This window comes from Microtus ochrogaster, chromosome 4 (genome assembly GCF_000317375.1).
Source record: "Microtus ochrogaster isolate Prairie Vole_2 chromosome 4, MicOch1.0, whole genome shotgun sequence".
Classification (NCBI taxonomy): domain Eukaryota; kingdom Metazoa; phylum Chordata; class Mammalia; order Rodentia; family Cricetidae; genus Microtus; species Microtus ochrogaster.
In genome coordinates, this window is record NC_022011.1 from 17,580,115 (window position 1) to 17,595,161 (window position 15,047).

At 43.3% G+C, this 15,047-nt stretch overlaps 1 protein-coding gene across 2 annotated transcripts in view; it reads right to left on the minus strand.

Moving 5' to 3' along the window:
• Window positions 1-15,047, minus strand: part of Hydin (HYDIN, axonemal central pair apparatus protein) — a 332,133-nt gene that overhangs the window by 259,357 nt on the left and 57,729 nt on the right. For both annotated transcript variants that reach the window (XM_005345678.3, XM_026777026.1), the window contains exons 6-7: window positions 13,525-13,724; window positions 7,461-7,585 (exon numbers count right to left, since the gene is read on the minus strand). In XM_005345678.3, the coding sequence (XP_005345735.1) occupies window positions 7,461-7,585; window positions 13,525-13,724 (325 nt within the window). The remainder of the gene's footprint in view (window positions 1-7,460; window positions 7,586-13,524; window positions 13,725-15,047) is intronic.

The following is a 15,047-nucleotide window of genomic DNA, read 5'->3' on the forward strand; positions in this document are numbered from 1 at the left end:
ACCCACCTATGTTCTAAGCTATGAGCCCAAGCAGTTTGTTTATTACTTAACCAATGAAATCAACAGATTGATATATGACACTCCCACATCATAAAAGGGGCTCTAGCTTAGAGCACACCAGGAACTTGGCTTCAAGCTCAGGCCTTACATAGATACAGTCATTAAATGACCCTGGGTCATGTATACTCACTCATCTCTGAAATGAAAAGAAATAAATAAACCCAGAAAGATCACATGCTAACACTCATCAGAGGCTCCTAGCTCCTTCAAGATCTGTGGCTTTCCTAGTCCTGGGTAGCTGGCTAGATTTCCAATACCAGGCATGATTTCCTTCTTGCTGAGTGAGCCTTAAGTCCAACTAGAGAGCCGTCGGCTACCATTAATGTATGCACGCCACTAGATGACACTATAGGTTCTCCTGCCATGCTGGTCATTGTTGTGGTTCATAGACATCACAGCTGGGCAGGCCGGTTGGTGGTTTTCCTCCTTTGGAAAACAGTATGGCACCTTCTGGTACCCTGAAAGCTGGCCCGCAGGGAGGAGGCATTCTGGTCAGTTGCAGCTCAGGGGCTTCTGGTCCCTGCATCTGAAGTCCATGATATCTTCAGCCACTGGGATTTCTGCCTTCTACCTCTGGGGGCTAAGCAACCAAGGAAAAAAGCAATAGTCTATAATGACTGGGTTTCTCTTGGACATCCTGATCAATCACTCAAAAGAGGACTTCTCATGCCTAGTTCGGGGGTCTTGTGAGAAAATGTCTGACTTCTGGAAATCGTATTGTCAGCCCAGATGAGACAATTTCATTTTAGCTGCATATGCATATTTATACACAGACCTACACACGTATATTCTGCTATTCAGGCAGCTGACTGATAGTGGGATCCCTTAGGACTTTCCCAGCAATCGTTACTGTTATTTTGCTCTCCCCTTGTATTTATTCCCTTCCCCTCCTTAATCACAATCAATTGCTCGCTATATTCTCTTTTTGGTATTTCTTTATTAGCCTTCACAGGAATAAAAAAGAAATATGTTATACTTTAGAAAGAAAACCAGATAAAATATGCATTATATAAAAATAAAATGCATTATATAAAAATATAATAATAACCCACCATTTTGCCTTTGGGGGAAAAAGCCTATGTCCCCACGTCTGGCTCTAGACTGAAATATCTCCTCTTCAGTAAGAAACGTAAGACTCTAAAGCCACTGAGGAGGTAGGTCCATCAGTTCGACTTCCCAACTATGCCAGTGGCTAATGTCACCTTTCAGGTGACAACCACCTCACCAGGCATTGATTTCTGTTTCTCTGACTCATCCAAGTAACTGAATGTTCAGGAAAAAAAAAAATGTCTTTTTCTGTCAAACAAAGCTGTTTTGTGAATACCAGTCTCTCTGGGAGGCCTCAGATTACATAAACTTCCTCGACGCCCGGCTGAAAATGTCAGGACTTGAGCAGCTGAGCGGCCATTCGTCTGTCCTGCTGCACCCATGTGCTGTTTCCATGTCTCAGTCTGACGGACATAAATCTGAGGTTTTCATACATGCATGTAATGTGTTTTGTGCAAACCCTCTCTCCATTCCCTTCTTCCCAGTTCTGCTTTCCCTGCCCAGCTTCGTGAGCTCATTTTTAAAAACCCACTGAGTCTTCTTAGTGCTGCCTGTATACACGTGGATGTAGGGCGTCCACCGGAGCATGAACGGCCTCTCAGAGGCTGCACGCCTGAAGAAAACAGGCTCCCTTCCCTGGCCTACGGCAGCCATCATCGCCAATGGTGCCAGTCACCTGGGGCTGGTGATTAACACAAAGACGCTGGTCATGCAGAGATAGAAGGGGGTGGAGAGCTAAGGTTTGAATGCGAATCTGTACCACTCCCCTTCCCTGAAGGCTCAGAAACATCTCAGAAAAGCCAGAGGTAGCAGATGCCTGCAGCCAATGAGGGTCTGCCTGACATGAACTGACACTCTTGTTCATGCTGTTTTGCTTTGTCACTGTCTTTCTGGTGTACAACTTCAGATAGAGCCTAGGCTGACCTAGAACTCACTGTTTCCCGTGGGCCTCCTCAGTGCAGGGATTACATGCGGGGGCCACCACACACTGCCTGCTTTTGTTTTGTTCTTATGAATAAAACCTTGAGAAGTTCTACGTGTAATCTTTTCTGCTGCCGTGAGTAAAGCTGACAATCATTTCTGGGTAAATCAGCTGCCTAAGCAGACTTAATTTTACTATCCATTAATACTCCAAGGACAAAGAGGGAGGCAGGGGGAAGGGAGGAGAATTCTGGTTCAGGCAAATGGGAGAGAGCAAATGCCAGCATTGGTGAAGAACTATATCTGACCTCCTTAAGGAGCAGGGCACTGGTTCAAACTCCTGTCAGAAGCCGAAAAGAACTGTAGCTGTGGTTTATGGAGAACAAGCAGAGGGGGAGACCACAGCTGGCAGGACCACACAAGGGCTAGAGACATGACTGAGCACTTCCCGCTGAGGCGAAGTCAGTCATCTTCTAGAACATTGTTTGAGGAAGCAGAAAGAAAAGACATTCATCACTAGCCCATATTAACATCCTTCCTGAATCAATTCATATGTCAAGCAGCTGCAGAGAGCTCAGTCTGAGGCTGATTCAGTGACACGGGAAGACAACAACCATGACCCACTGGAAGGGCTTCCGCGGGTCGTGGGCTTAGGCAATCATTGCAGCCTTACACTAATGGAAGGTTCTGGGCATTGATAACCTACAATAAAGATGAAAGCATGCTCTTATCGGCAGATCTTCTTATGCAAAGAATAATATCTTCAATCTTCATAAAATTATTCACTTACCACAGATGGCAGAAGCACCTCAGGGAACGGACATTAACTTTTCCAAGACTAGCTAGATTTCAACACACAAAATATTCACTGTGGGTCGAACTACCCTTCCTTTACAACACAGGAGTATCCGTATAAGCGTAGGTGTCATTTCAAACACTTCTACAGAAGTAAAACTGGAGTTGTGGCCTCTGTGAGAATGGGCTGCATTTCAATGCCAGCAAATGAAAGAGGGGAATGTCTGTGTAGTGATGAGAAAGGCTGGGGAGATATCCTGGGGTGTAAAAGATAGATTTCAGGAGTCCAGGGTCTACCTCTGAGTTCTAACTGGACTTTGGTTGGGATATGTGCCCTTCAGGAAGTTTCTCAGTTTCTTAGGGCTCCAGTTTCCCTTCCTAAAAACCTAGATTAGATGGTGACTGGGTTAGATGATGACCATGTTAGTTGGTGACCAGGTTAGATTGGTACTGGGTTAGGTGGAACTGAGTTTGATTGTGGCAAGATTAAAATGTGTCTGGTCTTTCAAGCTTTGACTCTATCACTTGAACAATCTAAGATGACTAATCTCAAAACCTAATGAAACTTTTCTAAATTATACTGTAACACATGAAGACTTGTTTAATTATAAATTATACTCCTATAATAAATATATTTCAATACATTAAAAAGGATGAGTTAAAATGAAATAAGCAGTATTTTAAAATAAGGAAACCAAACAACTCTTTTATGAGCACAGAGGCACATGTTGTGCTTTTCCAAACCCCGCCTTCAAATCTTGGATCTAGTGACCCAAAGGAAAGTCTAAGGGCACCTTTTTCCCCTGACACATTGGTTTTGGTGGACTGACAGAAAATGATGTCTTACAAAGATATGGACATAGGTAGGAAAAGTACGCCATTGACTTAGTATATTAACACTCATTTCTAAATGTCACTTGCTATTGACACCAACAGCTAATAATGGGAAGGGTGTAGTTAAAATTCAATTAATTATTTCCCACAGTGCTCATAATAACAGCAGTCAGCAACCTCAGCCTAAATATGTCAGGGCTCTCATTCCATATAAAAGGACCAAATGGAACAATTTAATAATAAAATAAAATAATAACAATAAGAGAAAGATTTTCAGAGTCAATTAAAAATTCACCTGGGGATTGGCTCTTCTAAATGTCAAACTTTAAATAAGAAGGCCTAGAGAAGTTGAAAGTAAAAGGATAAAAAGAGTATTGAATGTCCACGTTAATCAAAAGGAAGCTATTCTATTGCACAAATGTCAGACCAAGTAGATGGTAATATCAGAACTTGCACTAAGATATTTCATAATGATAAAATGGTTATTTTGACAGGAAACTATATTCATACTACATTTGTGCATACCAAGTATTATAGTTTCAAAATGCCAAAATGAAAATTGCTAAATCCATAATTATACTTGTGAATTTTAATAACTTTTGCTACCTGCCAAGAAAAGGATAAAAAGTAGAGATATAGGCCAAATGACATGATTATTAGTAAACTTCACCTAATTGTAATTTATGGAATATACAACCTCAAATTGTAGAGAACATTTACTCCTCTTGAACATACTCTGGATAAAAATGTTAGTCTCAACTGATTTCCAGGCCTGAAATCATATTGAATTCATTTTCTGTCACTGGAAGAATTAAAGAAGAAATCAGAAAAAAAAATAAACCCACTAACAACAAAATTCCCAAGAATTTGACTATTATTCAATATTTTGCTAAGTAGTTTCTGAGTACAAGAAAAACTGAAATAGAAAATTCTTAAGTTTTCAGAAATATGAAACATTAATATATATATGCATTGAAGATAAATCCAACTTTAGATAAAAGATTTTGTCTTAAATATACATATTATAAAAGACTAAATGTTACAAGTCAGTGTTCTAAGTATTCCCCTAAGATTGAGAATGGCTACAAGAAGGAAAGCCTGAGGGAAATAATAAGGAAGAAAAACAAATAAGGTTTGAAAAATGCGAACAATAAAGAAAATCAACTATAGTTGATCCTCTGAGTAAATGAATAAATGGATAAAGCCTAGGGAAACCCGCAACTAAGGACAGAGGAGGAGCGCTGAGGCCCTCCCAGCAGCACAGAGACCGTGAGCTGCTGTTTTCAACAACCCTATGCTGGAAATTTAAGATTTCAAGTTATATGACAAAATCCCTGGAAATTTGTTTAAGAAAAACAAGTTAGTAATTACATTAAGAATCTACATGTCTTTTGACAAAGAAAAGTATGACTTAAATGCTGTGGGACAATGGTCTCTTATCCTGTCATTTGTATTAGTTTAATAAAATGCTGATTGGCCAGTAGCCAGGCAGGAAGTAGAGGCAGGGCAATGAGAACAGGAGAATTCTGGGAAGAGAAAAGCTCAGTCTGCAGTTGTGACGCAGACACAGAGGAAGCAAGATGTGACTGCCTTGCTGAATAAGGTACTGAGCCACGTGGCTAACATAGACAGGAATAATGGGCTAATATAAGAGTTAATAAGAAGTCTGCGTTACTAAGCCAATCAGTTTATAATTAATGTAGACCTCTGTGTGGTTTTTTTGGGACTTAACGACTGTGGGAACTGGGCAGGATAGAAACCTCTGTCAACACTTGAAGAAAGAAATTCTTAGTCATTTAGGCAAGTAACAACACAAATCTTTAAGAAGGGCTTTTCCACAGAATAAGAGAAGAGAATAATTCCTAGTAACACTCAACTTGATTTTTGTTTGTTTGTTTGTTTTTTGTTTTATTTTTTGACACAGGGTTTCTCTGTACCTTTGGACTCAATTTGTGTTTTGAGACCACTTTGTTTCATCAGACAAAAACCTGAGAAAGCTATTATGTAAAATGAAAATTACAGAATTTTTTCTCATGAATTTGAACATAAACCTCTCTAACAAATTATTAGCAAACTCTACCTCAGCGATTTCTCAAACTTTAAAATTTGTATTTATACCAGAAAGTGGCATTTCAAATCAGTCACCACATTAGAAAACTTAAAGATCAGAAAATCTATGATAATGTTAATGAAGGCATTTGACATTCCCTAGACTGAAAGTCATGGAAACCCAAGGTGTGGGGGGAATTGTTTTAATCTCACAGAGTGTGCGGTAGTGAGCAGTGATCAAGAGCAAGACAGTGAGAGTGAGGGAAACTGATGATGAGCATAAGAAAAGAAAGTGATGTCCGGTCTCGCACACACAATTAGGTCAGGGCTGGATCTCCAGCCTAAGCGCAGCAGCTCAAAGCTCATCTCTTAGAGACATAAACATGGAATATGCTTGTGACCACAGAGGGGGCAAAGGCTGACTTTTTGACAAGCTGAAAAATTATCTTAAAAACAAAATGGTAACAGAGTTTATTAAACGTAAAAACCATTGCTCATCAAGAACTGTCGCTGAAGAAATGACAAGGCATGCTGGAGACTGGGAGAAAAGACAAATCTTACATCTATCCGACTAGGATTAGTATGTAGAGAGTTCACTTGGAAAGGTTTCTTACCAATGAACAAGAAAAGAAAAATGAACAAGCAAAAGAGTTACACAAACAGGAGAGATACAGGAATGGCTAGTTATACATGAAAAGAAGTCTCACATCATGACCATTCTTTGACTCCATTTTACACTCCTACTGCATCAAATGTGAAGAGAGTGGCCCTCAGCATTAAGAATGGGGAGCAGCTGGAACTCTCAGTCTCCGCTGGTGGACTTCATGTAAGATGACCCAGATGCTTTGCAAAGTGACATCCTTGCATGCCATGAGAGGTGGCTTTACTTATGTAGGTTGAAAGATTCCTCCTTCGCTAAAGCTAGTTTAAACTAAGTCTCTCTAGCTGGGAGGCAGTGAATTACAGCTGACAGAAACAGGAAGACATACCACCAAGCCACCGGCTGTGCGGTGTCTGATCTGGACAAGATGGAGCAGGACCGCTTAACCGTGGGGAGTTAGGAAAAGTCTCAACTGTGTTGCTCTGACACAAATGTACAAAGCCAGCAGCTCTGACCTGTGACCTCAATACCATGGCTGACTCTATTCTGGCTGTGTGCTTAAACGGTTCCTCTACAGTGCCATCTGCATGTTTCAAAAGACAGCAGTCGACATGGCTGTAAGTTAAATAGTAGCAAAAACACAATATGCAATTTCCATGATTAATTATGGGATGCGACCATCAAAAAGATGCTAGTGACAAGAGATACACTCTGGGATTTATGTGGGATGTTATAACAACACTTGCTCGATGCAAGGCTTAAGGCCATGAGATCTTAATAGACTCTTAGGCACATAAAAGAATATTCTGGACTGGGATGTACATACATTTAAAAATGTCAGACAATAGCAGCCAGCCATAGGTCAAACGGAAAGCACATGGGATAAACAGTACCTTCAAGTTTTCATATACATATAAATAACCTCCACCCACCATTATGACTTCTGAGTGCAGGTTTTCAGTATGGGGCAGCCAATTTGGTGAGTCCTATAGGACTTGACATCATTTCTGGTGGACGCATTCCTAGTCTGGCTCTCTACTTTTCCAGTCTTAACAAGTTTGTGCCAGCAAAATACATCTTGGCTTCCTCGTTTTTCTATTTGCCCTTTCTTCCTCTCTAGAACTGAAATTGAAGGGAAGAGAAAGAAGCATACCAGTGTCGTACGTCACGATGAGCTTCCCGTTATGGTTGCCTATGGTCTGGGGCTCGAAGTCCACTTCTAGCTGCATGGACTCCCCCACGTTAAGAATCCCAGCCGTTGGTTCTATGGAAAAAGGCCTGTAAAACACATGGAGGCACGATCAGAACATACTTCCGACTCTTGGGATGAGCAGAGGCTCCGGATCTTCAGAGGGCTCACACCCAACTTCCTGCTCAGAAGTGCAGTACTGATTGCCCATTGGTGGGAAAGAAGCAGGTTGAACGTTAAAGTAACAGTAACAGATCAGCAAGGCGAGAGACCCGACAGGTCCAGTCATTCATTCGTGTTCCTGTTTGTGTTCTTGCCCTTCAGATCTTTTTTTTTTTTAAATTTGTGGGGTGTTCCTGCTGGGAATAAAATGGATAAAAGTCAACAGTGCCCACAAGACTTAGAGATTGCAATATTGAATAGACTGTTATTTGAAAAGAATCCTGCCTTCCTAGGGCTAAAAGTCCAGTGTGGCGAGTCCAGAGGAGAGCAGATCACAATAGTGGAAACCCTATCCGAGTTCCCAGAGGAGAGCTTACCAAGGCTCCATTTTAAGGGGATGGGAGAAGTGGAGAGAACTTCAAGAGATGACACAACACCTCAGGGTTCTTACCAGCCGCTACCGTCTCTAGGCCCAAGAAGTCATGGGAAAGGAGGAATCCCAAGAGAAGGCCTAGTGAGCAAAGGGAGGGGAACGGCCTAGGAAGCCCTGCAGTAAATAATACCATGATGGGCATCTCATTGTCGAGTCTACTGAGGTTTCAAATCACTGAGGCACACTTCTGGGTAAGTCTGCGAGGCTTCCACAGACGGCTGACTAAAGGGGGAAGACCTGCCCTGAATGCAGGTGCCACCATCGCGTGAGCTAGGGGCCTGAACGGGATAAAGAGGAGAAAAGGGGAAAAAGCCAGCCAAGTGTCCCCCATGCCGTCAAGTGACCTGCTCTTCCCTACCCTCTCTGCTGTAGTGGACTTGAGGCAAAATCAGGTCTTCCTGGCTTAAGTTATTTCTGGTGGGTGCTTTGTGATAACTTCATGAGCCGTAACTGACAAAAACCCTGGTCCCTCACCTCACCCTCTGTCTGACTGCTTATCCCAGGCTCCTATTGGCTGAATCCAAACAGAAGTCAAAAGGCCTACGGAAGTGTACCATAGAGGTCAGCTTCCCGGGCACACACAGGAGGAAGAAGGAAGGAGATGAACAGGGCAAGTTCTGCATCTTGAAAGCAGAATTGGAGACTCAGATTCAGGAGGCAGGAGGGTGGATTTGAGCAGCACGGGATAGTTTCACTGAATGGTCCTGGAATGGAATAGTAAGCTGGACCTGACTATGAAGCACCTTGAATAACTCATGGAGCTCCTCCTTCTAAACAGGAAATTCAGTCCATTTAATTATTTTCACGGTCCATTTCACGTCTTTAAATTGCTAGTTTTTCAAAGTAATGTGGTAGGCAGTGCAGCTGGCAGGCTAAGCTGTTTCTGCGTACTTCTACAACAGCATTTGGGATCAGCATCCTCTGAGTCTGCCTGTAGCTAACAAACTCAGATTCAGAGAACATAAGCTCTCTGCCACGAGGACACAGAGAAGACACATGGGTCGCACGAGGTGGTGGCTGAGATTGTTCGCTGGGATCTCTGTGGCCTCCAGGAATAATACCTATTCACTTTCTCTATTGCCCTCTGTTTGGATCTTTTCTTCCAACCCCTGATCTTTCTTTCTCTCTCCTTTCCTAGTAGACATGATACCAACTCTCTGGTGATCTCTTGGCGCTACTTCAGGGTAACCTGGAGTTGTTGACCTTTACATTGACCTCTGGAGATGACCGAATGGCTGTGCCATGACCTTGGACAAGTTATTTAAAAGCTGTTTTCTCATCTAAAAAATTGGTCAAGACAGCACCTGCCTCATAAGGTTGCCGTGTGGAGTAAAGGGATAAGGTGTCTGGGATAATGTCTGGCCCCAGGAGTATTGCATGATACAAATGTTTATTGCTATTTTATCATTACCAGTTTTCCAGCAATGCTGGAGGAGGAAACCTAAAGATATACTCAGGTGTTCAGTTAATTTCGAGCTTCTATTTCTGCCCCTTTTGCCTTCATTCAGCTCTGGGGAGATTGTTACACACCCATGTACAGCATAACTTAGTCTCCTACCCAAACACCGTTCTGGGCCTGGTGATCTAAGCAATCAAGTTCAAACCCTCAGAATTCAAAGCCAAACACAATTTGTTCCCACCCAGGTTTTGCATTCCAATTGCCCGCATTCACATGTATCACTTGTCACACTCCCAGACGGTTGGGGCGGGGCAGGTGGGAGGCTTTGGTCTCCTTACCCAAAAAGTCCCCCAAGTACTGCACCTGCTGCGACCAAACAGACAGCCTCTTGCATAGACAACCTGCGACTGCCAGGATCCTATCAGAAAATACATGGCTTTCCTGCATGTGACACTCCATTGACTGTCACTGCTCAGAGCTCAGATTCCAAGTCACCGCTTACGCAGAACACTGCCACGTGTGGAGCGCCTGTGGGCCTGCATGTGGGGTCCCACTCCTGAAACCCCCTTTCCGCTTAAGGGTTATCAGCTATTGAGAGGCACACACGGAAGTTAATGTTGGTGCAAGGTAAGCCATGGGAAGAAGCAGGGAAGTGCACTCTGCCACTGAGCTGCACCCCTGGCCACAGTCAATCATGAACACCAATAAAACTTTCACCTTCTTCTATCAATTTATATAATTGGAATAGAAAAGGAGTAGACTTCCAGCAGCCAAGGCATCCTTCCTTTATGGAAGATGCTGAGTCTTCCAAGGCCCAAGGTCCTTTCCTCCCTTCCGGCTCAGTAAGACTCTGACCCTCGAGGACAGGGCCCCATTCTGACTTTGAGAACAACACAGCTGTGACTTCTCCTTTGCCTCTCCACTTTCTAATACTGCGCCTTCACTTTCCTTCCAAATGCATCTCGGTAGCACAAGAACATGCTGAAATGAATTGGATGCGATCCTATTGCAGAACCTCAGCTAATATTCTGCAGAGAAGGTGACGCCAGGGTCACATCTCTAGGACCCGCAGGATTCTAAATTCTATAGAGAGGTAATGGATACTTTTCCCCGCGTGCTAATTGATAGCTTTAGATTAGACTAAGCTTCTTCAGCAGTGAGAGGAGTCACCTGGGATCACGCTCGCCTCTTGGAGCTGCCCAAGCTCTCTCAATACATCAGATGCTAACTGGGCAGAGTGCGTTAGGCACTGGTGTTTAATCACTGCCTGTAATTGGATTTTGCACTTCATTCTACTAGAGGCCTCCAGGCCGAACCGCCTGCAAAATATCAAGTGTCAGAAAACACTCTTACAAAGAAGTGAAGAGCAGTGATCCTCCGGGGTCTGGGGCGGGTTCTAACTATTACACTGTTTAGTTTTGATATGACACCCTCGTTAATATCAAATTCTTAATTATGGATGGAATTTGGTCTTCTGAAAAATCATGAGTCTCATCTTGGTATATTAAATAGTGACTATCATCTTAGTGCCTTTCCTCCCCATGGTCTCTCTGATATTTCACTTCCAACTTGAGTCTTTAGGTCTTTAAGGTGCTTCCCAACCCTCTATCATCCTCTTCCCAATATTAATCCCCCTTTAGCAGTCAACGTTATTGTGTCACCTGCTAGAGTTCTAGGTCAAAGCTGCACTAAAGTGGAATGGCAATTGTGTATGTTCTCTGGATATTTTATAGCACACCGCTGCTCCTTGTATTAGTGCAGAAACCATTACACCCATTTTATAGTCCTTGGAACGTGTGTTCTTAGTTTAAGTCATTGCGGAGGTTTGCAGTTGTAGCTTTGCCTCTGTGACATATTGTCGGCCAGGCATCCCATAAACATTTACTGAGCACTTATTTACCCTAGACATTTGCTGAGCGCATGCAGATGAAACAGTAAGATACAATTTTTGATGGGCCTCAGATGTGGGAGCCAACTCTTCTTCTTATCGTCTATATAAACCGAACTATCTTATACATCACTTAAACCATTGTTTAAATGAGAACAAAAGCAAGATCTGTTTTAACAGAATTTCCTATGTGATATTGTTTCACACTGTATTTTGAACTAAAAGTGTTCAGACCAAGAGGCAAGGCCTTTGCCTTTATATTCTCCACTGGCCACCAGTTCTATCTCTATGTGTCTATTTGGCATCGTGTTGACAAATGCACCCTGTCTGGGAGACAGACCACCTGAGTGGTTTGTAGAAAGGATACCCACTAGGGAATCTCTGCAGAAATCCCAACTGCAGATTACAAACCCAACCACGTCCCTCTCGCTGCAGTCATGAGAAGCCTCACTTGCAAAGAGAAGCCAAATGTAGCTAATGCAGAAAAGAGACCGCAGGAAGGATGCCCTGCGGTTCACTGCGCTGGCAATGTGGTTAGAAATCATCAATTTTGTGGACAGGCACAAAGGTACAGTTTCACAAAGAGTGTGGAGAGGAAAACAACAGAATTTGCAAGGTGGGGACTCGAGAGACTTGACCACACAAAGACGGGCAAAATGAGAAACCTGCCTTCACACAGTGAGGGATGGCCAACAGCGGCTAGACATCCCAAACCTTAGACCAGAAGCAAAAGGAAGAGGAAGTGAGGAGGGTTATCAGATCCTGGGGTCCAGTCTGATGGCAGCTGGGACCACAGTGAAGACAGGGCTCAGCTGAGGAAAGAGAGGGAGAAGGAGCCCCCTACCCCCTTCCTCCTGTCCTCTAGTCTTCTGGTGACCCATGGTCAGACACAGTGTGATCTAATGACGCAAGAGGCTTGGAAGGTCATTACCCGAATGGTGATGACAGCCACACAGGAGAAGGGTAAACAAGCCCCAAGTCTGTGTGTGCTAATACAGCTTCGGTGATAACTTTGTGGGGGACTTGCTAGGTCATTTTCTTCCTCCCACCTTCAGCTGTAAGGTGGGAACGTGGGGATAGGGTCTCTCACGCTGATTCCCAGCTGCCCCTGAGTTTACTCCTCACTTAAACTCTGAATTACTGCACTAGGAAAATGTGGTAATTTGTTCACAGCTGAATGGGTAAATGAACAGAAATGCCTTTGATATTTGTCAGCAATGTTACACTGTTGACTGAGGGTTTGTTTGTTTGCTTTCTTGGCATTTACATGTATCTGATATGTAAGAAACTGATAGGTGAAAAGTGTTAAGAATTAAACAACCGATCCAAGAGGACATTCTGCCTGCATTTGTTTTTCCATATCGGGTGACTTCTTGTTTACATATAAAAATATCAATATGATAAAACTCATTCCTGAAGGGAAACTATGTGTCAGCTTTCCTCTGCAAACCAAGCATAGCAGCATCTTTTATTTCTTTTTAACAGAAATTAGAATTATGAATATTTGGGGAGCTAGTATTCTTTCTACCACCCGGCATTAGCTCACTTTAAAAAAACAAAAGGACAGACACTTGTTATACAGTATGTGCATTACTCCAGCAGCTTGGCTTTGCTAACTAATTTTATCCTCTATAAACTCTATAAAGTGACTATAGCCCCCCATTTCTCAGATGAAAAAACTGAGGATCACAGGTCAAGGAATATGGGCAACTCTGTAGAAGATGAAAAGCTAAGGTGTGTGTTCTCCTCACAAGCCTCCAGAAAGGATAAAGGCCTGCTGATATCCACTGTGATGTGAAATTATCAATTTATATTGTTTGAAGTCACTAAATTTATGATAACCTGGTGTATCATCAATAGCAAATGAACACAGCCAATATTCTCAATTCTTGGTCAAAAAAAAAATCTAGGTTTGCTTATAAATTCCCATGGGTCATCCTATGTATTAAAGAAGGTGACATTTGGTAAGACATGGATGGTAAACCTGGAATGTTTGATCCCTTTAGGATGAAGACACAGCCTGGTCGACAGCAATGTGGTCTCCCAGCTTTGCAGCTGAAGCTGTAACAAGCCAAGCCACCTCCAAAGCTAGTCCAGCCAGAGTTGGCTGTAAGTGATCAAAGGCCAGAGTTGCAGGAATGCATACCTGCAAGCTTTGAGGTGGAACACGGAGTCTTTGTTGCCAATGTTTCGGACCAGCAGAATCTTCTGGGTGCTGTATTTCACAGGGCAAGTGGAAAAATTCAGCTCGTCAGGGAAGTCCAGGATGGCTCGAGCCCCTCTGGCTTTGACGGGCACAACAAACTTTTCTCTTTCAGTAATACAGGTCAACATGTGGGCATAATCCTGCCAGGAAAGGATACGATCATTATTTGTGGGGACCCCAACATGGTCAAGCTCACTGTAAAAGGGAAAATAGGGGTTTATGGCAGGCATTGTGCAGAACAACTCAGAGTTCCTCTACAGACTTTCATCATTTCCACCCCCCAACCTCATTTTCCAACTGTTTGAGAAACCTTAACTCCAAGCTTCTCCACTGGTTTATAGGTTTTGACACTTGGCCAGGCCCTTGCCTCTCAATAGAAAGGATGCCAGAGAGATCACCTCACTATTTGTCCTGAGAAGTCTGTAGAGGAACGTGCTGAGTTGTTCTGCACAATGCCTGCCATAACCCCTAGTTTTCCTTTTACAGTGGTCTGTAAAAGGAGTTTTTTTTTTTTATTTTATTCTTGTTTTTCTTTTAAACAGGTCTCTTTGGGCTTTGGGGACAGAGTAGGGGTGGGAAAGTCTAGCATACAGATTGACGCAGATCAGCTGTGCCCTGCACTTCAGGATGCCACAGGGCAGGGAGGAAGCTGTGGGTTTCCCCGCTAGTCTAGTCATTCTGGTGAGGGTACAGGTGCCTGGCAAAGTACTGGCTAGGAAACAGACGTGGTTACAACCTCTTCTCTTTACATGAGGATGGAAAAGAAAATGAACACACGAATAATGTCTATGGACATTATTTCATAATGTATATGCAATACAATGCCGTCCACTGTGGAGATGCATTAATAAACATAAGGGCAAAATAACCGGTGTATAAACCTGTGGTTCTCTCTGCACCTTCCAACCCCCAGCCCCACACCCAGCTTCCCAGCAGGCACCTCTCTGGATGGAAATACATCGTGTCCCACACCAAACCCCCTGATTAACACTGCAGCATACAACACCACATAAAATCCCCTGCCAATGGGCAGGAGTGAGAGTTGAGAGCAGGAGCTGACACCCAAGCCACTCTTCTTGGACCTGACTGAATCAGCCCAGGCTGCGGACTTTTTCTTAGTCCCCACGAAGACCCCACAAAGCCAGCTGAGGTCCAGCTCCTGATCAGTACACCCCAACTCAGTTCTAAGACATCCTCTCAGGTTTGCTGCAGATGTCCCCGTCATTTGAGTGACCTTGAACAGACTAACACATTCTAGATCCCCCCCCCCTTTATTTCCTTGGTGCTCTTGAGAACCTACCTACATTCAAGAGATATCCTGAGTGCAGCTACTTCCTGCCACCCTGATCCTAGCATGGCAGTTTCTCCTGGGCTATTGAGACCCTCCTCATTCAAAGTCCATTTCCATCCAGTTAAGGTGGAAGTGAGCTCAGGCTGTGCCTCTGGTCAAAGTCACACTGGTT